This window comes from Callionymus lyra, chromosome 15 (assembly GCF_982586985.1).
Source record: "Callionymus lyra chromosome 15, fCalLyr1.hap1.1, whole genome shotgun sequence".
Lineage (NCBI taxonomy): Eukaryota > Metazoa > Chordata > Actinopteri > Syngnathiformes > Callionymidae > Callionymus > Callionymus lyra.
Window position 1 is genome coordinate 428,508 of NC_141832.1, and position 25,744 is coordinate 454,251.

The 25,744-nt window shown below is 41.3% G+C and overlaps 1 protein-coding gene across 1 annotated transcript; it reads right to left on the bottom strand.

The window, feature by feature from the left end:
- Positions 1 to 7,191: 7,191 nt before the first annotated feature.
- LOC148064306 (adhesion G protein-coupled receptor E3-like) lies at positions 7,192 to 25,687 on the bottom strand. The gene is made up of 21 exons (XM_087808919.1): positions 25,560 to 25,687; positions 25,256 to 25,387; positions 23,556 to 23,696; positions 17,330 to 17,455; positions 13,865 to 14,008; positions 13,653 to 13,799; positions 13,452 to 13,598; positions 13,368 to 13,396; positions 13,236 to 13,316; positions 13,048 to 13,077; positions 12,819 to 12,981; positions 12,647 to 12,760; positions 11,583 to 11,758; positions 11,338 to 11,529; positions 10,731 to 10,934; positions 10,434 to 10,675; positions 10,305 to 10,371; positions 10,156 to 10,247; positions 7,707 to 7,866; positions 7,392 to 7,442; positions 7,192 to 7,338 (listed from the first exon to the last, which is right to left on the bottom strand). Exons 6-21 carry the CDS (start codon positions 13,792 to 13,794, stop codon positions 7,273 to 7,275), a joined length of 1,956 nt encoding a protein of 651 aa, XP_087665045.1. The 5' UTR covers positions 13,795 to 13,799; positions 13,865 to 14,008; positions 17,330 to 17,455; positions 23,556 to 23,696; positions 25,256 to 25,387; positions 25,560 to 25,687; the 3' UTR covers positions 7,192 to 7,272.
- Positions 25,688 to 25,744: the final 57 nt, after the last annotated feature.

Below are 25,744 nucleotides of genomic sequence, written 5' to 3' on the forward strand. Positions count from 1 at the left end.
CCATTGTGGAGCCTCTGCTCAAAAAACCAGGCTTAGACCCAACTGACCTCAGTAATTTCAGGCCTATTTCTAAGCTCCCTTTCTTGTCCAAGATCTTGGAGAAGGTGGTGTCTGAACAGCTGTTCCTGGATCAGAGCGACATCCATGAGAAGTTTCAGTCTGGCTTCTTAAACATCTACGGAGACAGTCTTACTGAAGGTGTCCAGTGACATCATGATGTCGGCTGACTCTGGTAAATTCACTGTTCTGGTTCTCTTGGATCTGTCTTCAGCCTTTGACACAGTTGATCACCAGATCCTGCTGAGAAGACTGAGGGATGAAGACTGTCTGGGTCTGTGTTAGAATGGTTCTCATCTTACCTTTCTGGGCGCAGTTTTAGTGTATCTGCCAATCAAATGAGGTCTGAATCATCTGATGTGTGGAGTCCCTCAAGGTTCTGTTCTGGGTCCTTTATTGTTTTTGCTGTACTTGATTCCCCTCGGTAAAATCATTCAGAGATTTCCAGATGTTTCTTATCACATTTTTGCTGATAACATCCAGCTCTACTGCTCTTTTGATCCAACTGAGCTCCAGAGGCTGAACTTAGTCAATTGTTGCTAGAAATCAAACAATGAGTGAAAACACTTTACAGCTAAATGTGGACAAAACTGAAACACTGGTGATTGTTGATGATAAGATTCAGGGTTGAGTCAGTACTTGAGTGACTTAAGTCAGTCTGTCAAACTGAGCCTGAGAAACCTGGGTGTTGTATTTGATAAAGACGTGTCTCTTGTTCGACACTGAAGAAAACTGACCAGAAACTGTTTCCTTCAACTGAGAAAAATCTCTAAACTTAGGAAAATGTTGTCGGAACATGATCTGGATCTTATAATCCATGCGTTTGTTTCTTCTCGTCTGGACTATTGTAACAGTTTGTTTTCATGTCTTAACAAGAAGGATCGTCTCGTCTGCAGTTGATTCAGAACTCTGAGCCGCTCTAGTAGAAGAACTCACATTTCTCCTTCAAACTCTTCACTGGCTTCCAGTTTCTTTCAGGATCAACTTTAAAATTCTGGTTCTTACTTTCAGATCTATTCATGGTCAGACCTTCATGATCTGATCCAGACTTACACCCCAGCTCGGGCTCTGAGGTCTGTGGATCAGAATCTACTGATGGTTCCACGCACACGGCTCAGGACCAGAGGAGAGAAATCTTTTCAGGCTGTTGCTCCTAAGCTTTGGAACGATCTTCTCTCTCTTTGCGCTTGATGATCTACTGACTCCTTTAAGAAACATGTGTGTTTGATGATCTACTGACTCCTTTAAGAAACATGTGTGTTTGATGATCTACTGACTCCTTTAAGAAACATCTGTGTTTGATGATCTACTGACTCCTTTAAGAAACATCTGTGTTTGATGATCTACTGACTCCTTTAAGAAACATCTGTGTTTGATGATCTACTGACTCCTTCAAGAAACATCTGTGTTTGATGATCTACTGACTCCTTCAAGAAACATCTGTGTTTGATGATCTACTGACTCCTTTAAGAAACATGTGTGTTTGATGATCTACTGACTCCTTTAAGAAACATCTGTGTTTGATGATCTACTGACTCCTTTAAGAAACATGTGTGTTTGATGATCTACTGACTCCTTCAAGAAACATGTGTGTTTGATGATCTACTGACTCCTTTAAGAAACATGTGTGTTTGATGATCTACTGACTCCTTCAAGAAACATGTGTGTTTGATGATCTACTGACTCCTTTAAGAAACATGTGTGTTTGATGATCTACTGACTCCTTTAAGAAACATCTGTGTTTGATGATCTACTGACTCCTTCAAGAAACATCTGTGTTTGATGATCTACTGACTCCTTTAAGAAACATGTGTGTTTGATGATCTACTGACTCCTTCAAGAAACATCTGTGTTTGATGATCTACTGACTCCTTTAAGAAACATGTGTGTTTGATGATCTACTGACTCCTTTAAGAAACATCTGTGTTTGATGATCTACTGACTCCTTTAAGAAACATGTGTGTTTGATGATCTACTGACTCCTTCAAGAAACATGTGTGTTTGATGATCTACTGACTCCTTTAAGAAACATCTGTGTTTGATGATCTACTGACTCCTTCAAGAAACATGTGTGTTTGATGATCTACTGACTCCTTTAAGAAACATCTGTGTTTGATGATCTACTGACTCCTTCAAGAAACATGTGTGTTTGATGATCTACTGACTCCTTCAAGAAACATGTGTGTTTGATGATCTACTGACTCCTTTAAGAAACATCTGTGTTTGATGATCTACTGACTCCTTCAAGAAACATGTGTGTTTGATGATCTACTGACTCCTTCAAGAAACATGTGTGTTTGATGATCTACTGACTCCTTTAAGAAACATCTGTGTTTGATGATCTACTGACTCCTTCAAGAAACATGTGTGTTTGATGATCTACTGACTCCTTCAAGAAACATGTGTGTTTGATGATCTACTGACTCCTTTAAGAAACATCTGTGTTTGATGATCTACTGACTCCTTCAAGAAACATCTGTGTTTGATGATCTACTGACTCCTTTAAGAAACATGTGTGTTTGATGATCTACTGACTCCTTTAAGAAACATCTGTGTTTGATGATCTACTGACTCCTTTAAGAAACATCTGTGTTTGATGATCTACTGACTCCTTCAAGAAACATCTGTGTTTGATGATCTACTGACTCCTTTAAGAAACATCTGTGTTTGATGATCAACTGACTCCTTTAAGAAACATGTGTGTTTGATGATCTACCGACTCCTTCAAGAAACATCTGTGTTTGATGATCTACTGACTCCTTTAAGAAACATCTGTGTTTGATGATCAACTGACTCCTTTAAGAAACATCTGTGTTTGATGATCAACTGACTCCTTTAAGAAACATGTGTGTTTGATGATCTACCGACTCCTTCAAGAAACATCTGTGTTTGATGATCTACCGACTCCTTTAAGAAACATCTGTGTTTGATGATCTACTGACTCCTTCAAGAAACATCTGTGTTTGATGATCTACTGACTCCTTCAAGAAACATCTGTGTTTGATGATCTACTGACTCCTTCAAGAAACATCTGTGTTTGATGATCTACTGACTCCTTTAAGAAACATGTGTGTTTGATGATCTACTGACTCCTTCAAGAAACATCTGTGTTTGATGATCTACTGACTCCTTCAAGAAACATCTGTGTTTGATGATCTACTGACTCCTTCAAGAAACATGTGTGTTTGATGATCTACTGACTCCTTCAAGAAACATGTGTGTTTGATGATCTACTGACTCCTTTAAGAAACATCTGTGTTTGATGATCTACTGACTCCTTCAAGAAACATGTGTGTTTGATGATCTACTGACTCCTTTAAGAAACATGTGTGTTTGATGATCTACTGACTCCTTCAAGAAACATCTGTGTTTGATGATCTACTGACTCCTTCAAGAAACATCTGTGTTTGATGATCAACTGACTCCTTTAAGAAACATCTGTGTTTGATGATCAACTGACTCCTTTAAGAAACATGTGTGTTTGATGATCTACCGACTCCTTCAAGAAACATCTGTGTTTGATGATCTACCGACTCCTTTAAGAAACATCTGTGTTTGATGATCTACTGACTCCTTTAAGAAACATGTGTGTTTGATGATCTACTGACTCCTTCAAGAAACATCTGTGTTTGATGATCTACTGACTCCTTCAAGAAACATCTGTGTTTGATGATCTACTGACTCCTTTAAGAAACATCTGTGTTTGATGATCTACTGACTCCTTTGATGATCTACTGACTCCTTCAAGAAACATCAGTGTTTGATGATCTACTGACTCCTTCAAGAAACATCTGTGTTTGATGATCTACTGACTCCTTCAAGAAACATGTGTGTTTGATGATCTACTGACTCCTTCAACAAACATCTGTGTTTGATGATCTACTGACTCCTTCAAGAAACATCTGTGTTTGATGATCTACTGACTCCTTCAACAAACATCTGTGTTTGATGATCTACTGACTCCTTTAAGAAACATGTGTGTTTGATGATCTACTGACTCCTTTAAGAAACATCTGTGTTTGATGATCTACTGACTCCTTCAAGAAACATCTTAAGACGTTTCTATTTGTTCAGGCTTTTCCTTGAATTTCTCGAACTCCTGTGTTGTTCTCAGTATTATCTTGTTCTTTAAAGTATATACTTTTTTGAGTATTGTTTTGATTGTTTAAGCGCTTTGTGACCCTGGTCTCGAAAAGCGCTATATAAATAAATATTACTTACTTACTTACTTACTTAACTAGCAAGTTAAGATACTGGATAACTAGCAAGCTAAGATAGTGAATAACTAGCAAGCTAGGATACTGGATAACTAGCAAGTTAAGATACTGGATAACTAGCAAGCTAATATAGTGGATAACTAGCTAGTTAAGATAGAGGATAGCTATCTTAACTAGCTGCAGTCAGTGCATGCAACTAGAGAAGTTGAAGAATCACATGTAAACACCAACTCGTCATATTTCCTCACAGAACATCATTCATCCGTCGATAGCAAGTTAAGATAGTGTATAACTAGCAAGTTAAGATAGTGTATAACTAGCAAGCTAAGATAGTGGATAACTAGCAAGCTAAGATAGTGGATAACTAGCAAGCTAAGATAGTGGATAACTAGCTAGTTAAAAGAGTGGATAACTAGCAAGCTAAGATAGTGGATAACTAGCAAGCTAAGATAGTGTATAACTAGCAAGCTAAGATAGTGGATAACTAGCTAGTTAAAAGAGTGGATAACTAGCAAGCTAAGATAGTGGATAACTAGCTAGTTAAAAGAGTGGATAACTAGCAAGCTAAGATAGTGGATAACTAGCTAGTTAAAAGAGTGGATAACTAGCAAGCTAAGATAGTGGATAACTAGCTAGTTAAAAGAGTGGATAACTAGCAAGCTAAGATAGTGGATAACTAGCTAGTTAAAAGAGTGGATAACTAGCAAGCTAAGATAGTGTATAACTAGCAAGCTAAGATAGTGTATAACTAGCAAGCTAAGATAGTGTATAACTAGCAAGCTAAGATAGTGGATAACTAGCAAGCTAAGATAGTGGATAACTAGCAAGCGAAGATAGTGGATAACTAGCAAGCTAAAATAGTGTATAACTAGCAAGCTAAGATAGTGTATAACTAGCAAGCTAAGATAGTGGATAACTAGCAAGCGAAGATAGTGGATAACTAGCAAGCTAAAATAGTGTATAACTAGCAAGCTAAGATAGTGTATAACTAGCAAGCTAAGATAGTGGATAACTAGCAAGCGAAGATAGTGGATAACTAGCAAGCTAAAATAGTGTATAACTAGCAAGCTAAGATAGTGTATAACTAGCAAGCGAAGATAGTGGATAACTAGCAAGCTAAGATAGTGGATAACTAGCTAGTTAAAAGAGTGGATAACTAGCAAGCTAAGATAGTGGATAACTAGCAAGCTAAGATAGTGGATAACTAGCTAGTTAAAAGAGTGGATAACTAGCAAGCTAAAATAGTGTATAACTAGCAAGCTAAGATAGTGTATAACTAGCAAGCGAAGATAGTGGATAACTAGCAAGCTAAGATAGTGGATAACTAGCTAGTTAAAAGAGTGGATAACTAGCAAGCTAAGATAGTGGATAACTAGCAAGCTAAGATAGTGTATAACTAGCAAGCTAAGATAGTGGATAACTAGCTAGTTAAAAGAGTGGATAACTAGCAAGCTAAGATAGTGGATAACTAGCAAGCTAAGATAGTGTATAACTAGCAAGCTAAGATAGTGGATAACTAGCTAGTTAAAAGAGTGGATAACTAGCAAGCTAAGATAGTGGATAACTAGCAAGCTAAGATAGTGTATAACTAGCAAGCTAAGATAGTGGATAACTAGCTAGTTAAAAGAGTGGATAACTAGCAAGCTAAGATAGTGGATAACTAGCTAGTTAAAAGAGTGGATAACTAGCAAGCTAAGATAGTGGATAACTAGCTAGTTAAAAGAGTGGATAACTAGCAAGCTAAGATAGTGGATAACTAGCTAGTTAAAAGAGTGGATAACTAGCAAGCTAAGATAGTGTATAACTAGCAAGCTAAGATAGTGTATAACTAGCAAGCTAAGATAGTGGATAACTAGCAAGCGAAGATAGTGGATAACTAGCAAGCTAAAATAGTGTATAACTAGCAAGCTAAGATAGTGTATAACTAGCAAGCGAAGATAGTGGATAACTAGCAAGCTAAGATAGTGGATAACTAGCTAGTTAAAAGAGTGGATAACTAGCAAGCTAAAATAGTGTATAACTAGCAAGCTAAGATAGTGTATAACTAGCAAGCGAAGATAGTGGATAACTAGCAAGCTAAGATAGTGGATAACTAGCTAGTTAAAAGAGTGGATAACTAGCAAGCTAAGATAGTGGATAACTAGCAAGCTAAGATAGTGTATAACTAGCAAGCTAAGATAGTGGATAACTAGCTAGTTAAAAGAGTGGATAACTAGCAAGCTAAGATAGTGGATAACTAGCAAGCTAAGATAGTGTATAACTAGCAAGCTAAGATAGTGGATAACTAGCTAGTTAAAAGAGTGGATAACTAGCAAGCTAAGATAGTGGATAACTAGCAAGCTAAGATAGTGTATAACTAGCAAGCTAAGATAGTGGATAACTAGCTAGTTAAAAGAGTGGATAACTAGCAAGCTAAGATAGTGGATAACTAGCTAGTTAAAAGAGTGGATAACTAGCAAGCTAAGATAGTGGATAACTAGCTAGTTAAAAGAGTGGATAACTAGCAAGCTAAGATAGTGGATAACTAGCTAGTTAAAAGAGTGGATAACTAGCAAGCTAAGATAGTGTATAACTAGCAAGCTAAGATAGTGTATAACTAGCAAGCTAAGATAGTGGATAACTAGCAAGCGAAGATAGTGGATAACTAGCAAAGCATGTACCTTTTTGAGTATTGTTTTGATTGTTTAAGCGCTTTGTGACCCTGGTCTCAAAAAGCGCTATATAAATAAATATTACTTACTTACTTACTTACTTACTAAGATAGTGGATAATGAAGCAACACGAGGTGAAAGTTGAATCTTTCGTGTCAAACGTTGAGCTTTGAATGAGTCCCAGCATGTAAATGTTCACATTTGTCTTGTAAAGACACAAACTCGTCTCTGGCATGTAAATGTGAGCGAAGACGACTGAGGCGTGAAAGATTTTCCTCTCAGACAGTTTGTTTATTCAGGCTTGTGAGCGTTAGTGAAGAGAAACAAATGCAGACGACGGTGAATCTTCAGTTCTTCTTCTCGTCCTCCTGCTTGTCGAAGTCCTCGGTGACGGACGGAGCGTCTTTCTCCGGCTGTCAAGACACATGTTTAGAACCTGAGACGGGATTTGAACCGTCAACCTCACCTGGGAACTGCTCTTGCCACACCTCAGCCAGCGGATGTATTCCTCTCTCACCTGCAACACATTCACAGTGTCTGTGGCACATGTGGCAGCATGTTTCCCATCATGCACTGCAACAGTGAACGCTACACATCTCTCATGAAACCAGCTGTGATCAGTTAGATGATAAGAAATGTTCATATTATTCATATTATTCTTTCTGTTTGAAGGAATGTTTTGACGGATCTACAGATGATTGCATCAAAATATCAACGTTGACTTCCTGGTTCAAGACGGTCACGTGTGACGGTCAAGGTTTGGTCAAGGACTCGACGTTACCTCCTTGTTGAGGACGCAGTGGACGATGAAGAGGAAGGTTCCCTGCTGAGAGTTGAGGAAGATGAAGAGGACCTGAAAGAAAAGGTTACTCTGGTAGAAGCCCAGGATCCAGGTGCAGCCCAGGATGACAAACTGAGCCAAGATCTTGAAGACGATGATCCTGTTGGTCAAAGAAATCATGAGTGAACATGTACGTCTTTGTTGGTGGATGTAGAAGAAGACATGAAGAAGACATGAAGAAGACATTAACAATACACTGGGAAGACATGAAGAAGACACTGGGAAGACATGAAGAAGATATGAAGAAGACATGAAGAAGACACTGGGAAGACATGAAGAAGATATGAAGAAGACATGAAGAAGACACTGGGAAGACATGAAGAAGACATGAAGAAGACACTGGGAAGACATGAAGAAGATATGAAGAAGACATGAAGAAGACATGAAGAAGACACTGGGAAGACATGAAGAAGACATGAAGAAGACACTGGGAAGACATGAAGAAGACACTGAGAAGACATGAAGAAGACACTGGGAAGACATGAAGAAGACACTGAGAAGACATGAAGAAGACACTGGGAAGACATGAAGGAGACACAGAGAAGACACAGAGAAGACATGAAGAAGACATGAAGAAGACACTGAGAAGACATGAAGAAGACATAAAGAAGACACTGAGAAGACATGAAGAAGACACTGAGAAGACATGAAGAAGACACTGGGAAGACATGAAGGAGACAAGAGAAGACATGAAGGAGACACAGAGAAGACATGAAGAAGACACAGAGAAGACATGAAGAAGACACAGAGAAGACATGAAGAAGACACTGGGAAGACATGAAGAAGACATGAAGAAGACACAAAGAAGACATGAAGAAGACATGCAGAAGACACTGAGAAGACATGAAGAAGACATAAAGAAGACATGAAGAAGACATGAAGAAGACACTGGGAAAACATGAAGAAGACATGAAGAAGACACTGGGAAGACATGAAGAAGATATGAAGAAGACATGAAGAAGACACTGGGAAGACATGAAGAAGACATGAAGAAGACACTGGGAAGACATGAAGAAGACACTGAGAAGACATGAAGAAGACACTGGGAAGACATGAAGAAGACACTGAGAAGACATGAAGAAGACACTGGGAAGACAGGAAGGAGACACAGAGAAGACATGAAGGAGACACAGAGAAGACACAGAGAAGACATGAAGAAGACATGAAGAAGACATGAAGAAGACAATGAGAAGACATGAAGAAGACACTGAGAAGACATGACGAAGACATAAAGAAGACACTGAGAAGACATGAAGAAGACACTGAGAAGACATGACGAAGACATAAAGAAGACACTGAGAAAGACATGAAGAAGACACTGAGAAGACATGAAGAAGACACTGGGAAGACATGAAGGAGACAAGAGAAGACATGAAGGAGACACAGAGAAGACATGAAGAAGACACAGAGAAGACACTGAGAAGACATGAAGAAGACACTGAGAAGACATGAAGAAGACACTGGGAAGACATGAAGAAGACATGAAGAAGACACAGAGAAGACATGAAGAAGACACTGGGAAGACATGAAGAAGACACGGAGAAGACATGAAGAAGACACTGGGAAGACATGAAGAAGACACTGGGAAGACATGAAGAAGACACGGAGAAGACATGAAGAAGACACGGAGAAGACATGAAGAAGACACGGAGAAGACATGAAGAAGACACTGGGAAGACATGAAGAAGACACTGGGAAGACATGAAGAAGACACAGAGAGGACACTGGGAAGACATGAAGAAGACACGGAGAAGACATGAAGAAGACACTGGGAAGACATGAAGAAGACACTGAGAAGACATGAAGAAGACACTGGGAAGACATGAAGAAGACACAGATAAGACATGAAGAAGACACTGGGAAGACATGAAGAAGACACTGGGAAGACATGAAGAAGACACAGATAAGACATGAAGAAGACAGTGGTCTTGTGTGAAGCAGCCTTTGTGTCTATAACTCGAGTTTCTCAGCCTCAAAAGACAGAGATGGTGGATCTGGTTCTGAAGTGAGCTGAGCTAAAAGGTAAAGCTGCAGATGTGACCCTCAGAGAGACAAGATCACGGATACAATGAGGATATATTTGGGAAAACATGACAAACTCTCGGCTTCACTAACGTTGACATTGAACTCAGAAGGTCCACCACCACAAAGTACGAAGACCATGTGCTCGGACTGTGGTCCCGGTCAGAGTAAAACTCTTCTTAAACCGTGGTTTATGTAACTATTCTTCACTCGGTTCATGGTTTTTGTCCAATTTTTGTCCAAAATAAATCCTAACTAATGACTTTTTCAATCAAGTTTTATCATAAAAAATAACTAGTTTAGGCTTCAGTCACAGGTTAAAGGTCATCAAAGGTCAGTAAAAGCTTCTGAGGAGAGAGGTTCATACTTGGTGTCTTTGGACTGAGAAACGTTGCTCCTCATGTTGACAAGTGTTGGTTTCAAGCTCCATAACGTGGCCATGAAGAGTGAGAAGTTGACCTGGTGGAGACGACAAGAGTGAACATGTGTTGTCGTGGTGCGACCAGAGGGACTCACCGCCAGGATGAAGATCAGGGGGCCGGTCAAGGACCACCTGAAGTTGCGTTTCTCAGAGAGCCAGCAGCTACAAGAGAAGATGATGATGATGATGGTGGAGCAGTCGCACACGTGGACTTCAACACCTACTCTTTCGACGCCGTCGCACCGTAACCATCCGAGTACACCAGCGCGGAAACGCCAATGATCACGAAGGGAACGCCGTAACCCACGAGGTAGAGAGCCGGCTTTGGAAGGCCGTCCCTCTGGATCACCTGGACCTTAGACAGCCTGCGGACGAGCAAGTGGAGCTGAAGGGCCTCGAGCAACATCCAGGTGAAGCTGGCGAGGATCAAGAAGTGGAGAAGCCCCGCCATGACGGTGCAGGCCAGCTGAGAAGACACGTGGAAGTCAGTCGTGTCCAGGAGCTCCCTGGTTCCAGTCTACCTCCTCATCCACGTATTCGTCGTTCCACAACAGCAGCAGGTGCGACATGGCCAGACTGAGGCAGAGGTGCAGGCGAGCCGTGTTGTTGATTTTGGGGTTCCAGCTGCACAACAGGAAGGTGAGGATGGCCAGGCCGAAGAAAAAGAGTCCCACAATAACGCACATCCGGTTGAGCCACTCCAAGAACGCACTGTCTGGAGGAGGCTGGGAAGAAGAAGAGGAAGAAGATGAGGAAGAAGATGAGGAAGAAGATGAGGAAGAAGATGAGGAAGAAGAAGAGGAAGAAGATGAGGAAGAAGATGAGGAAGAAGATGAGGAAGAAGAAGAGGAAGAAGATGAGGAAGAAGATGAGGAAGAAGATGAGGAAGAAGAAGAGGAAGAAGATGAGGAAGAAGAAGAGGAAGAAGATGAGGAAGAAGAAGAGGAAGAAGATGAGGAAGAAGAAGAGGAAGAAGATGAGGAAGAAGATGAGGAAGAAGATGAGGAAGAAGAAGAGGAAGAAGATGAGGAAGAAGATGAGGAAGAAGATGAGGAAGAAGAAGAGGAAGAAGATGAGGAAGAAGAAGAGGAAGTTTGTTGGTTTACATTAAGTCAATGGTTTGTTAACCTCGCCAATCTGCATGATGAGTGCAAAGGTGGAGAGATGGTAGCAGCTGCAGATGGTGTAGTTCTCGTTGGAGAAAACGGCGAAGCAACCTTCCTGCGACCAACTCATTTTGTCCGGACTCTTTTTGGCTCCGCGCTCCTGGTTCCGGTCGTCCCAGTACACGCAGGTCATGTACCCCGACTCCAGAGCTCTCTGGGGAAACACTGATGAGATATAAAGCTGGTTTTGACACGTGAGTGACTGACAGTCTTGTGCAGGATGGTGAAGTTGACCGGCTCAGTCAGGTTGGTGTTGTTCACTGATGGCAGGAAGGCGGTGAGGATGTCGGACGCCATCTCCGTCCGGTTCACAGTTTTGAAGTAGGTGTGGCTGAGGAGGTTCTCCAGGCCGTTGAGTGTCACAAAAGCAGCGGCTGCGGAACCTGAAATAGTTCATTCTTTCAATATCATCTTTTTCTCAGCTTTAGTATATTTGTACGTTTTTCAACTTCTTTTTTTTTTAATCGTACACTTCAAGTTGGACACATTCTGAATGTCATGTGATCCTTCATTTGCATCACATGACTAGTATATGTGTGGTGAGATCATTAGTGAGTCGGTGGGCCTCAGTGCATCAGTACATCTCAGCCTCTCCAACAACAATCCTTCTGCCAGGACTATATATGGCCATTCATGTAAACTGAAGCTGCAGGGGTCCACAGAAGGGGTCCACAGAAGGGTGCCTAGAGACGGCACCTGCCCAAAGCTAGCCATTGGCCTCTTTCCCTTGTGGGTCAGTCTGGGAAGATGAAAGGCTAGGGAAGCACACCGTGTTGGTTGGTGGTTCTGTGACAGGGCTTCTGGCAGCTGTGAGGAGGGTATGCTGGGTCTCCCTTGCCATCAAATACAGTTCCAGACATTAAGGAAGTGATGTTGGAATATGTTCAGCTTCCAAGTCACAGACGGGCTCTTTTCTGTTGGGACTATTGACCTGTACAGTCGCCGGGACAAAGTGTGTCTCCATCGTCAAGCTTGTATTTTGTTTGACTTGAAGCGGCGAATAAACGACCCGTGACTCCAAACCTCTTTAAAGCCGTCACTGCAGATCACAAGGTCAACTGTCAGAACGAGAAAGAAACATCTACCTGTTTCCCAAAGATCTACACCTTTTCTGTGGCTGTGTTTCCTGCTATGACTATGAAGCAAGTGAAGCATGGGAGTCATTCTTGCACAATTACTTATGTGATGATTCAGATTCAAATAAATGATCCAAATGATGATTGTTCTCTTAATTGACTTTACTTTGAAGTTTTCAGCACAAACGTTCTCACCATTGTTATGACCAGCAAGACCCTGCAAGTTGATCTCCATGACGTTTCCATTGGCGCTGAGATTGGCCGTCGTGTCGCTCCCACTGCGCGGCCCGATGGCTCGTATGTCCAGATCTGTCAGACGGTAGAAGGTCGGTGGGAAGTCTGGAGGTCAGAGGTCAGACTCTCTCACCAACACTGCGAGTGTGCAGATGTTTCTGGGTCCCGTTCTCATTCGGGGTCACAATCTTGTTGATGAGGGTCTCAGAGAGGTCCAGGATCAAACTGCCCACCTCGGCATCGCCCTCGCTGCTGAGTGTGGCGGACCTTCTGCTGGACTTCATCGCCACCACGTCCTGTCAATCAAGGCTGAGTCAGATGTGATCATGTGACCATCGTGTTGTCAAGAGAAGGAGACGAACCACTGATGCCGTCATGCTGTTCACCGCCGTCTGGAAACAAACATCTGAACTTTAGAGAAAATCTTTATCTTCGTCCATTATGTTTATTCAATGAGACGAGCAGGACGTGTCAGATGTTGTTCTGATGAGATGTTGATGAAAATAACAACATGACTGAAGAACGTGTTCCACCACCGAGGAAGTCTCACCGCGTCTGGCACGACTGCCATGGAGTTGTTGGAGATGTCGTTCTCCATGTTGTCAAGAAATCTCTTCTCTTTGTCGTCGCCCTGTCAGACACGTGTCAGTGACACCCGGAGGCTGAAGATCTAGTTTCTCACCTGGATGTTGTCCAGGATCTCTTCCAGCGCTGCAGACAGAAGATCCATCAGATCCAGAGAATCATGCAGTGAGAAGAGTCTTACCCTGACAGAAGGTATGGCCCATGGTCCACACGATCCCGGTGGACGGGTAGAAGGCATCAGGACAGGAGCAGTAGAAGGTCCCCGGAGCGTTGGTGCAGACTGTGGCCTTCCCACAGACCCCCGGAGTCTCCTCGCACTCCTCGATGTCTGTCCAGAGGACCCGTGTCAGCGTCAGCAGGTGCTGGTCTGAAGGAGGCTCACCTGTGCAGGGGTTCATGTAGCTGGCGATCCTCTCCTCGTGGTTCTTCCTGTAGCCATGGTGGCATTCGCAGATGTAGGAGCCGATGCTGTTGCTGCAGTTACAGTCGGGGCCGCAGATGAAAGTGTCCACCAGACACTCCATTATATCTGCCACCAAATCCAGCACAAGTCACTTCTGAAGGTTAGTCTTCGATGAAGAATCTTCTTCTCACCGGTGCAGATGTTGACGGCGTCAGGTGGGTTCGCTGTGTTGGTGGGTTCGTATCCCACCAGGCATGTGCACAAGAAACTTCCTGGGTTGTTGTGGCACCGAGAGTTTGGACCACAGATGGTCTTATTGAGACATTCGTCAATATCTGAAGACAAAGACATTTGAAAGCAGAGTGAAGTACTAGGAGAGCTAGTGTTCTAAAGTGTGCTTGTTAAAGTGTGTATGTGTGTGTGTGTTAAAGTGTGAATGTGTGTGTGTGTTAAGGTGTGTTTGTAAGTAAGTAAGTAAGTAATATTTATTTGTATAGCGCTTTTCGAGACCAGGGTCACAAAGCGCTTAAACAATCAAAACAATATTCAATAAAGTCTATACTTTAAAGATCAAGATAATACTGAGAACAACACAGTGTTAAGGTGTGTATGTGTGTGTTTGTGTTAAAGTTGGTATGTGTGTGTGTGTTAAGGTGTGTATGTGCATGTGTGTTAGAGTGTGTATGTGTGTGTGATTAAGTGTGTATGTGCATGTGTGTTAAAGTGTGTATGTTGTTGTGATGTGTGACTCTATTGTATCAACAGTGTGTGTATGTTGTTGTGATGAGTGACTTTATTGTATCATCAGTGTGTGTGTTGTTGTGATGTGTGACTTTATTGTATCATCAGTGTGTGTGTGTTGTTGTGATGTGTGACTCTATTGTATCATCAGTGTGTGTGTTGTTGTAATGTGTGACTCTATTGTATCATTAGTGTGTGTGTGTTGTTGTGATGTGTGACTCTATTGTATCATCAGTGTGTGTGTGTTGTTCTGATGTGTGACTCTATTGTATCATCAGTGTGTGTGTGTGTTGTTGTGATGTGTGACTCTATTGTATCATCAGTGTGTGTGTGTTGTTGTGATGTGTGACTCTATTGTATCATCAGTGTGTGTGTCGTTCTGATGTGTGACTCTATTGTATCATCAGTGTGTGTGTGTTGTTGTGATGTGTGACTCTATTGTATCATCAGTGTGTGTGTCGTTCTGATGTGTGACTCTATTGTATCATCAGTGTGTGTGTTGTTCTGATGTGTGACTCTATTGTATCATCAGTGTGTGTGTGTTGTTCTGATGTGTGACTCTATTGTATCATCAGTGTGTGTGTGTTGTTCTGATGTGTGACTCTATTGTATCATCAGTGTGTGTTGTTGTGATGTGTGACTCTATTGTATCATCAGTGTGTGTTGTTGTGATGTGTGACTCTATTGAATCAACAGTGTGTGTGTGTTGTTGTGATGTGTGACTTTATTGTATCATCAGTGTGTGTGTGTTGTTGTGATGTGTGACTCTATTGTATCATCAGTGTGTGTGTGTTGTTCTGATGTGTGACTCTATTGTATCATCAGTGTGTGTGTGTGTTGTTGTGATGTGTGACTCTATTGTATCATCAGTGTGTGTGTGTTGTTGTGATGTGTGACTCTATTGTATCATCAGTGTGTGTGTCGTTCTGATGTGTGACTCTATTGTATCATCAGTGTGTGTTGTTGTGATGTGTGACTCTATTGTATCATCAGTGTGTGTGTTGTTGTAATGTGTGACTATATTGTATCAACAGTGTGTGTGTGTGTTGTTGTGATGTGTGACTTTATTGTATCATCAGTGTGTGTTGTTGGGGTGTGTGACTCTATTGTATCATCAGTGTGTGTGTGTTGTTCTGATGTGTGACTCTATTGTATCATCAGTGTGTGTGTTGTTCTGATGTGTGACTCTATTGTATCATCAGTGTGTGTGTTGTTGTGATGTGTGACTCTATTGTATCATCAGTGTGTGTATTGTTGTGATGTGTGACTCTATTGTATCATCAGTGTGTGTGTTGTTGTGATGTGTGACTCTATTGTATCATCAGTGTGTGTGTTGTTGTGATGTGTGACTCTATTGTATCATCAGTGTGTGTGTTGTTGTGATGTGTGACTCTATTGTATCATCATTGTGTGTGTTGTTATGATGTGTGACTCTATTGTATCATCAGTGTGTGTGTTGTTGTGATGTGTGACTCTATTGTATCATCAGTGTGTGTGTTGTTGTGATGTGTGACTCTATTGTATCATCAGTGTGTGTATTGTTGTGATGTGTGACTCTATTGTATCATCAGTGTGTGTCTTGTTGTGATGTGTGACTCTATTGTATCATCAGTGTGTGTTGTTGGGGTGTGTGACTCTATTGTATCATCAGTGTGTGTGTGTTGTTCTGATGTGTGACTCTATTGTATCATCAGTGTGTGTGTTGTTCTGATGTGTGACTCTATTGTATCATCAGTGTGTGTGTTGTTCTGATGTGTGACTCTATTGTATCATCAGTGTGTGTATTGTTGTGATGTGTGACTCTATTGTATCATCAGTGTGTGTGTTGTTGTGATGTGTGACTCTATTGTATCATCAGTGTGTGTGTTGTTGTGATGTGTGACTCTATTGTATCATCAGTGTGTGTGTTGTTGTGATGTGTGACTCTATTGTATCATCAGTGTGTGTGTTGTTATGATGTGTGACTCTATTGTATCATCAGTGTGTGTGTTGTTGTGATGTGTGACTCTATTGTATCATCAGTGTGTGTGTTGTTGTGATGTGTGACTCTATTGTATCATCAGTGTGTGTATTGTTGTGATGTGTGACTCTATTGTATCATCAGTGTGTGTGTTGTTGTGATGTGTGACCCTATTGTATCATCAGTGTGTGTGTTGTGATGTGTGACTCTATTGTATCATCAGTGTGTGTGTTGTTGTGATGTGTGACTCTATTGTATCATCAGTGTGTGTGTTGTGATGTGTGACTCTATTGTATCATCAGTGTGTGTATTGTTGTGATGTGTGACTCTATTGTATCATCAGTGTGTGTGTTGTTGTGATGTGTGACTCTATTGTATCATCAGTGTGTGTATTGTTGTGATGTGTGACTCTATTGTATCATCAGTGTGTGTGTTGTTGTGATGTGTGACTCTATTGTATCATCAGTGTGTGTGTTGTGATGTGTGACTCTATTGTATCATCAGTGTGTGTATTGTTGTGATGTGTGACTCTATTGTATCATCAGTGTGTGTGTTGTTGTGATGTGTGACTCTATTGTATCATCAGTGTGTGTGTTGTGATGTGTGACTCTATTGTATCATCAGTGTGTGTGTTGTTGTGATGTGTGACTCTATTGTATCATCAGTGTGTGTTTGTAAAAAACTCTCTTTTCATTGAACATTAGAAAATGATATTAAGCTCCGCCCACTGAAAACATGTTTCTCTGGAGATTAAATCTTGTTCACCATAACCACGCCCACTCTGCTGTGATTGATCAAACATGGAGGTGTGTCACTGCACGTTATCAATGGTCTCCACCTCCAAGGGACTTGTTGTATAAACGAAGCGTGGTCATGATGAGAAGTTACTGCGTCTTGAAGAACATTCACTACATGACACCGGAGTCGATCACTAACACAGATAAAGTGCACAAACCGACACACTCCGGCTTCTCTCCACGGAACAGTTGGAAGCCAGGGTTGCAGGAGCAGCTATAGTCCCCCGCGGTGTTGCTGCAGGAACCATCAGCTCCACACAGTCCAGACTTGCACTCGTCAGTGTCTGTGTGAGACAAAAACATCTGATCAACCTTGAGATCCTTCAAATCAGATGATGTGAGATGATGTGAGATGATGTGAGATGATGTGAGATGATGTGAGATGATGTGAGATGATGTGAGATGATGTGAGATGATGTGAGATGATGTGAGATGATGTGAGATGATGTGAGATGATGTGAGATGATGTGAGATGATGTGAGATGATGTGAGATGATGTGAGATGATGTGAGATGATGTGAGATGATGTGAAATGATGTGAGATGATGTGAGATGATGTCAGATGATGTCAGATGATGTGAGATGATGTCAGATGATGTGAGATGATGTGAGATGATGTGAGATGATGTGAGATGATGTGAGATGATGTGAGATGATGTGAGATGATGTGAGATGATGTCAGATGATGTGAGATGATGTCAGATGATGTGAGATGATGTGAGATGATGTGAGATGATGTGAGATGATGTCAGATGATGTGAGATGATGTGAGATGATGTGAGATGATGTGAGATGATGTGAGATGATGTCAGATGATGTGAGATGATGTGAGATGATGTGAGATGATGTGAGATGATGTGAGATGATGTCAGATGATGTGAGATGATGTGAGATGATGTGAGATGATGTGAGATGATGTGAGATGATGTGAGATGATGTGAGATGATGTCAGATGATGTGAGATGATGTGAGATGATGTGAGATGATGTGAGATGATGTGAGATGATGTGAGATGATGTGAGATGATGTGAGATGATGTGAGATGATGTGAGATGATGTGAGATGATGTGAGATGATGTGAGATGATGTGAGATGATGTGAGATGATGTCAGATGATGTGAGATGATGTGAGATGATGTGAGATGATGTGAGATGATGTCAGATGATGTCAGATGATGTGAGATGATGTGAGATGATGTGAGATGATGTGAGATGATGTCAGATGATGTGAGATGATGTGAGATGATGTGAGATGATGTGAGATGATGTGAGATGATGTGAGATGATGTGAGATGATGTGAGATGATGTGAGATGATGTGAGATGATGTGAGATGATGTGAGATGATGTCAGATGATGTCAGATGATGTGAGATGATGTGAGATGATGTGAGATGATGTGAGATGATGTGAGATGATGTGAGATGATGTGAGATGATGTCAGATGATGTGAGATGATGTGAGATGAGGTGAGATGATGTGAGATGCTGTCAGATGATGTGAGATGATGTGAGATGATGTCAGATAATGTGAGATGATGTGAGATGATGTGAGATGATGCGAGATTATGTGAGATGATGTCAGATGATGTCAGATGATGTGAGATGATGTGAGATGATGTGAGATGATGTGAGATGATGTGAGATGATGTGAGATGATGTGAGATGATGTGAGATGATGTGAGATGATGTCAGATGATGTGAGATGATGTGAGATGATGTGAGATGATGTGAGATGATGTGAGATGATGTGAGATGATGTGAGATGATATCAGATGATGTGAGATGATGCGAGATGATGTGAGATGATGTCAGATGATGTGAGATGATGTCAGATGATGTGAGATGATGTCAGATGATGTCAGATGATGTCAGATGATGTCAGATGATGTCAGATGATGTGAGATGATGCGAGATTATGTGAGATGATGTCAGATGATGTCAGATGATGTCAGATGATGTGAGATGATGTCAGATGATGTGAGATGATGTCAGATGATGTGAGATGATGTGAGATGATGTGAGATGATGTGAGATGATGTGAGATGATGTCAGATGATGTCAGATGATGTGAGATGATGTGAGATGATGTGAGATGATGTGAGATGATGTCAGATGATGTCAGATGATGTCAGATGATGTCAGATGATGTCAGATGATGTCAGATGATGTGAGATGATGTCAGATGATGTCAGATGATGTCAGATGATGTCAGATGATGTCAGATGATGTGAGATGATGTGAGATGATGTCAGATGATGTGAGATGATGTGAGATGATGTGAGATGATGTCAGATGATGTGAGATGATGTCAGATGATGTGAGATGATGTGAGATGATGTCAGATGATGTCAGATGATGTGAGATGATGTCAGATGATGTGAGATGATGTGAGATGATGTGAGATGATGCGAGATTATGTGAGATGATGTGAGATGATGCGAGATGATGTGAGATGATGTCAGATGATGTCAGATGATGTGAGATGATGTGAGATGATGTGAGATGATGCGAGATTATGTGAGATGATGTGAGATGATGTGAGATGATGTGAGATGATGTGAGATGATGTGAGATGATGTGAGATGATGCGAGATTATGTGAGATGATGTCAGATGATGTGAGATGATGTGAGATGATGTGAGATGATGCGAGATGATGTCAGATGATGTGAGATGATGTGAGATGATGTGAGATGATGTGAGATGATGTGAGATGATGTGAGATGATGTGAGATGATGTCAGATGATGTGAGATGATGTGAGATGATGTCAGATGATGTCAGATGATGTGAGATGATGTGAGATGATGTGAGATGATGTCAGATGATGTGAGATGATGTGAGATGATGTCAGATGATGTGAGATGATGTGAGATGATGTGAGATGATGTGAGATGATGTGAGATGATGTCAGATGATGTCAGATGATGTGAGATGATGTGAGATGATGTGAGATGATGTCAGATGATGTCAGATGATGTCAGATGATGTGAGATGATGTGAGATGATGTGAGATGATGTCAGATGATGTCAGATGATGTCAGATGATGTCAGATGATGTGAGATGATGTCAGATGATGTCAGATGATGTCAGATGATGTCAGATGATGTGAGATGATGTCAGATGATGTCAGATGATGTCAGATGATGTCAGATGATGTCAGATGATGTGAGATGATGTCAGATGATGTCAGATGATGTCAGATGATGTCAGATGATGTCAGATGATGTGAGATGATGTGAGATGATGTGAGATGATGTGAGATGATGTGAGATGATGTCAGATGATGTGAGATGATGTGAGATGATGTGAGATGATGTCAGATGATGTGAGATGATGTCAGATGATGTGAGATGATGTGAGATGATGTGAGATGATGCGAGATTATGTGAGATGATGTCAGATGATGTCAGATGATGTGAGATGATGTGAGATGATGTCAGATGATGTGAGATGATGTGAGATGATGTCAGATGATGTGAGATGATGTGAGATGATGTCAGATGATGTGAGATGATGTGAGATGATGTGAGATGATGTGAGATGATGTGAGATGATGTGAGATGATGTGAGATGATGTGAGATGATGTGAGATGATGTCAGATGATGTCAGATGATGTCAGATGATGTGAGATGATGTCAGATGATGTGAGATGATGTGAGATGATGTCAGATGATGTCAGATGATGTGAGATGATGTCAGATGATGTGAGATGATGTGAGATGATGCGAGATGATGTGAGATGATGTCAGATGATGTCAGATGATGTGAGATGATGTGAGATGATGTGAGATGATGTGAGATGATGTCAGATGATGTCAGATGATGTCAGATGATGTCAGATGATGTCAGATGATGTCAGATGATGTCAGATGATGTGAGATGATGTGAGATGATGTGAGATGATGTGAGATGATGTGAGATGATGTGAGATGATGTCAGATGATGTCAGATGATGTCAGATGATGTCAGATGATGTGAGATGATGTGAGATGATGTGAGATGATGTGAGATGATGTCAGATGATGTGAGATGATGTGAGATGATGTGAGATGATGTGAGATGATGTGAGATGATGTGAGATGATGTGAGATGATGTCAGATGATGTCAGATGATGTGAGATGATGTGAGATGATGTGAGATGATGTGAGATGATGTGAGATGATGTGAGATGATGTCAGATGATGTCAGATGATGTCAGATGATGTCAGATGATGTGAGATGATGTGAGATGATGTGAGATGATGTCAGATGATGTGAGATGATGTGAGATGATGTGAGATGATGTGAGATGATGTCAGATGATGTCAGATGATGTGAGATGATGTGAGATGATGTGAGATGATGTCAGATGATGTGAGATGATGTGAGATGATGTGAGATGATGTCAGATGATGTCAGATGATGTCAGATGATGTCAGATGATGTGAGATGATGTGAGATGATGTCAGATGATGTCAGATGATGTGAGATGATGTGAGATGATGTCAGATGATGTCAGATGATGTCAGATGATGTGAGATGATGTGAGATGATGTGAGATGATGTGAGATGATGTGAGATGATGTGAGATGATGTCAGATGATGTGAGATGATGTGAGATGATGTGAGATGATGTGAGATGATGTGAGATGATGTGAGATGATGTGAGATGATGTGAGATGATGTGAGATGATGTCAGATGATGTCAGATGATGTCAGATGATGTGAGATGATGTGAGATGATGTGAGATGATGTCAGATGATGTGAGATGATGTGAGATGATGTGAGATGATGTGAGATGATGTGAGATGATGTCAGATGATGTCAGATGATGTCAGATGATGTGAGATGATGTGAGATGATGTCAGATGATGTCAGATGATGTGAGATGATGTGAGATGATGTCAGATGATGTCAGATGATGTGAGATGATGTGAGATGATGTGAGATGATGTGAGATGATGTGAGATGATGTCAGATGATGTCAGATGATGTCAGATGATGTGAGATGATGTGAGATGATGTGAGATGATGTCAGATGATGTGAGATGATGTGAGATGATGTGAGATGATGTCAGATGATGTGAGATGATGTGAGATGATGTGAGATGATGCGAGATGATGTCAGATGATGTGAGATGATGTGAGATGATGTGAGATGATGTGAGATGATGTGAGATGATGTGAGATGATGTGAGATGATGTGAGATGATGTGAGATGATGTCAGATGATGTCAGATGATGTCAGATGATGTGAGATGATGTGAGATGATGTGAGATGATGTGAGATGATGTGAGATGATGTGAGATGATGTGAGATGATGTGAGATGATGTGAGATGATGTGAGATGATGTGAGATGATGTGAGATGATGTGAGATGATGTCAGATGATGTCAGATGATGTCAGATGATGTCAGATGATGTCAGATGATGTCAGATGATGTGAGATGATGTGAGATGATGTGAGATGATGTGAGATGATGTGAGATGATGTGAGATGATGTGAGATGATGTGAGATGATGTCAGATGATGTCAGATGATGTCAGATGATGTCAGATGATGTCAGATGATGTCAGATGATGTCAGATGATGTGAGATGATGTGAGATGATGTGAGATGATGTGAGATGATGTGAGATGATGTGAGATGATGTCAGATGATGTCAGATGATGTCAGATGATGTCAGATGATGTCAGATGATGTGAGATGATGTGAGATGATGTGAGATGATGTGAGATGATGTGAGATGATGTGAGATGATGTGAGATGATGTGAGATGATGTCAGATGATGTCAGATGATGTCAGATGATGTCAGATGATGTCAGATGATGTGAGATGATGTGAGATGATGTGAGATGATGTGAGATGATGTGAGATGATGTGAGATGATGTGAGATGATGTCAGATGATGTCAGATGATGTCAGATGATGTGAGATGATGTGAGATGATGTGAGATGATGTGAGATGATGTCAGATGATGTGAGATGATGTGAGATGATGTGAGATGATGTGAGATGATGTGAGATGATGTGAGATGATGTCAGATGATGTCAGATGATGTGAGATGATGTGAGATGATGTGAGATGATGTGAGATGATGTGAGATGATGTGAGATGATGTGAGATGATGCGAGATGATGTCAGATGATGTCAGATGATGTGAGATGATGTGAGATGATGTGAGATGATGTCAGATGATGTCAGATGATGTGAGATGATGTGAGATGATGTGAGATGATGTGAGATGATGCGAGATGATGTCAGATGATGTCAGATGATGTGAGATGATGTGAGATGATGTGAGATGATGTGAGATGATGTGAGATGATGCGAGATGATGTCAGATGATGTGAGATGATGTGAGATGATGCGAGATGATGTCAGATGATGTCAGACCGATGCACAGATTATCTGCTGCCCATGGAGATCCCTCAGTGGTCACTTCATAGCCAACGACACACGCACACGTGAACGATCCAGGGAGGTTCACACAGCTGGAGTGAGGATCACATGGTGACGTAGTGCACTCGTCTTTATCTGTCAACACAACTTTAATGTTTCTGTTCATCCATGTGTTCATCCTTTCATCCATCATTTCATCCATTAGTTCATCCATCCTTTCATCCTTTTATCCATTAGTTCATCCATCCTTTCATCCATCCTTTCATCCATCCTTTCATCCAACCTTTCATCCATCCTTTCATCCATCCTTTCATCCATCCTTTCATCCAACCTTTCATCCATCCTTTCATCCATCCTTTCATCCATCCTTTCATCCATCCTTTCATCCAACCTTTCATCCATCCTTTCATCCATCCTTTCATCCATCCTTTCATCCATCAGTTCATCCAACCTTTCATCCATCCTTTCATCCATCCTTTCATCCAACCTTTCATCCATCCTTTCATCCATCCTTTCATCCAACCTTTCATCTATGAGTTCATCCATCCTTTCATCCATCCTTTCATCTATGAGTTCATCCATCCTTTCATCCATCCTTTCATCCTACCTTTCATCCATCCTTTCATCCATCCTTTCATCCATCCTTTCATCCATCCTTTCATCCATCCTTTCATCCATCCTTTCATCCATCCTTTCATCCATCCTTTCATCCATCCTTTCATCCAACCTTTCATCCATCCTTTCATCCATCCTTTCATCCATCCTTTCATCCATCAGTTCATCCAACCTTTCATCCATCCTTTCATCCATCCTTTCATCCAACCTTTCATCCATCCTTTCATCCATCCTTTCATCCAACCTTTCATCTATGAGTTCATCCATCCTTTCATCCATCCTTTCATCTATGAGTTCATCCATCCTTTCATCCATCCTTTCATCCTACCTTTCATCCATCCTTTCATCCATCCTTTCATCCATCCCTTCATCCATCCTTTCATCCATCCTTTCATCCATCCTTTCATCCATCCTTTCATCTATGAGTTCATCCATACTTTTATCCATTAGTTCATCCATCCTTTCATCCATCCTTTCATCCAACCTTTCATCCATCCTTTCATCCATCCTTTCATCCATCCTTTCATCCATCCTTTCATCCATCCTTTCATCCATCCTTTCATCCATCCTTTCATCCATCAGTTCATCCAACCTTTCATCCATCCTTTCATCCATCCTTTCATCCAACCTTTCATCCATCCTTTCATCCAACCTTTTATCCATCCTTTTATCCATCCTTTCATCCATCCTTTCACCCATCCTTTCATCCATCCTTTCATCCATCTTTTCATCCATCCTTTCATCCATCCTTTCATCCATCCTTTCATCCATCCTTTCATCCATCCTTTCATCCTACCTTTCATCCATCCTTTCATCCATCCTTTCATCCATCCCTTCATCCATCCTTTCATCCATCCTTTCATCCATCCTTTCATCTATGAGTTCATCCATCCTTTCATCCATCCTTTTATCCAACCTTTCATCCATCCTTTCATCCATACTTTTATCCATTAGTTCATCCAACCTTTCATCCATCCTTTCATCCATCCTTTCATCCATCCTTTCATCCATCCTTTCATCCATCCTTTCATCCATCCTTTCATCCATCCTTTCATCCATCCTTTCATCCATGTACTCACCAACACAACCGTAGGACTCGTCAGTGGGAGTAGTGTTTGGAAGGATTTCATATCCCGCGACACAGCTGCAGCCTCCTGTAGTGTCGCACTGAGCGTCGGGTCCGCACGAGTCTTCCTCACACGTGAAGTGATCTGAACAGAAACATTTGTCTCTTCAACGTTCTGACTGGAACATCATCTTGAAATCATGAACTCAATGTGGTGTTGAAGTGTGTCTTCATAAAGTCACACCTCGTGATGTTGAATAAACGTTTCAAGATGTTCTCGTGAGGAACTCACTCCACGAGGCTCCAGACATACGTACATGTGGCGTAGGCGCTGGCAGAGAAACCGTGTTCTTGTGGTTTGTAGACGTAAAACCCTCCTGGACAGAAGACAACTGTGACCTTTGCTGAGGTGACGACGCAAGATCCTGCTGCCCTTCTATATATGGTCAAGTCTAAACTGGGCGAGTCCTCGGTCGGGTAAGAGTGTGGAAGATACAAGGGA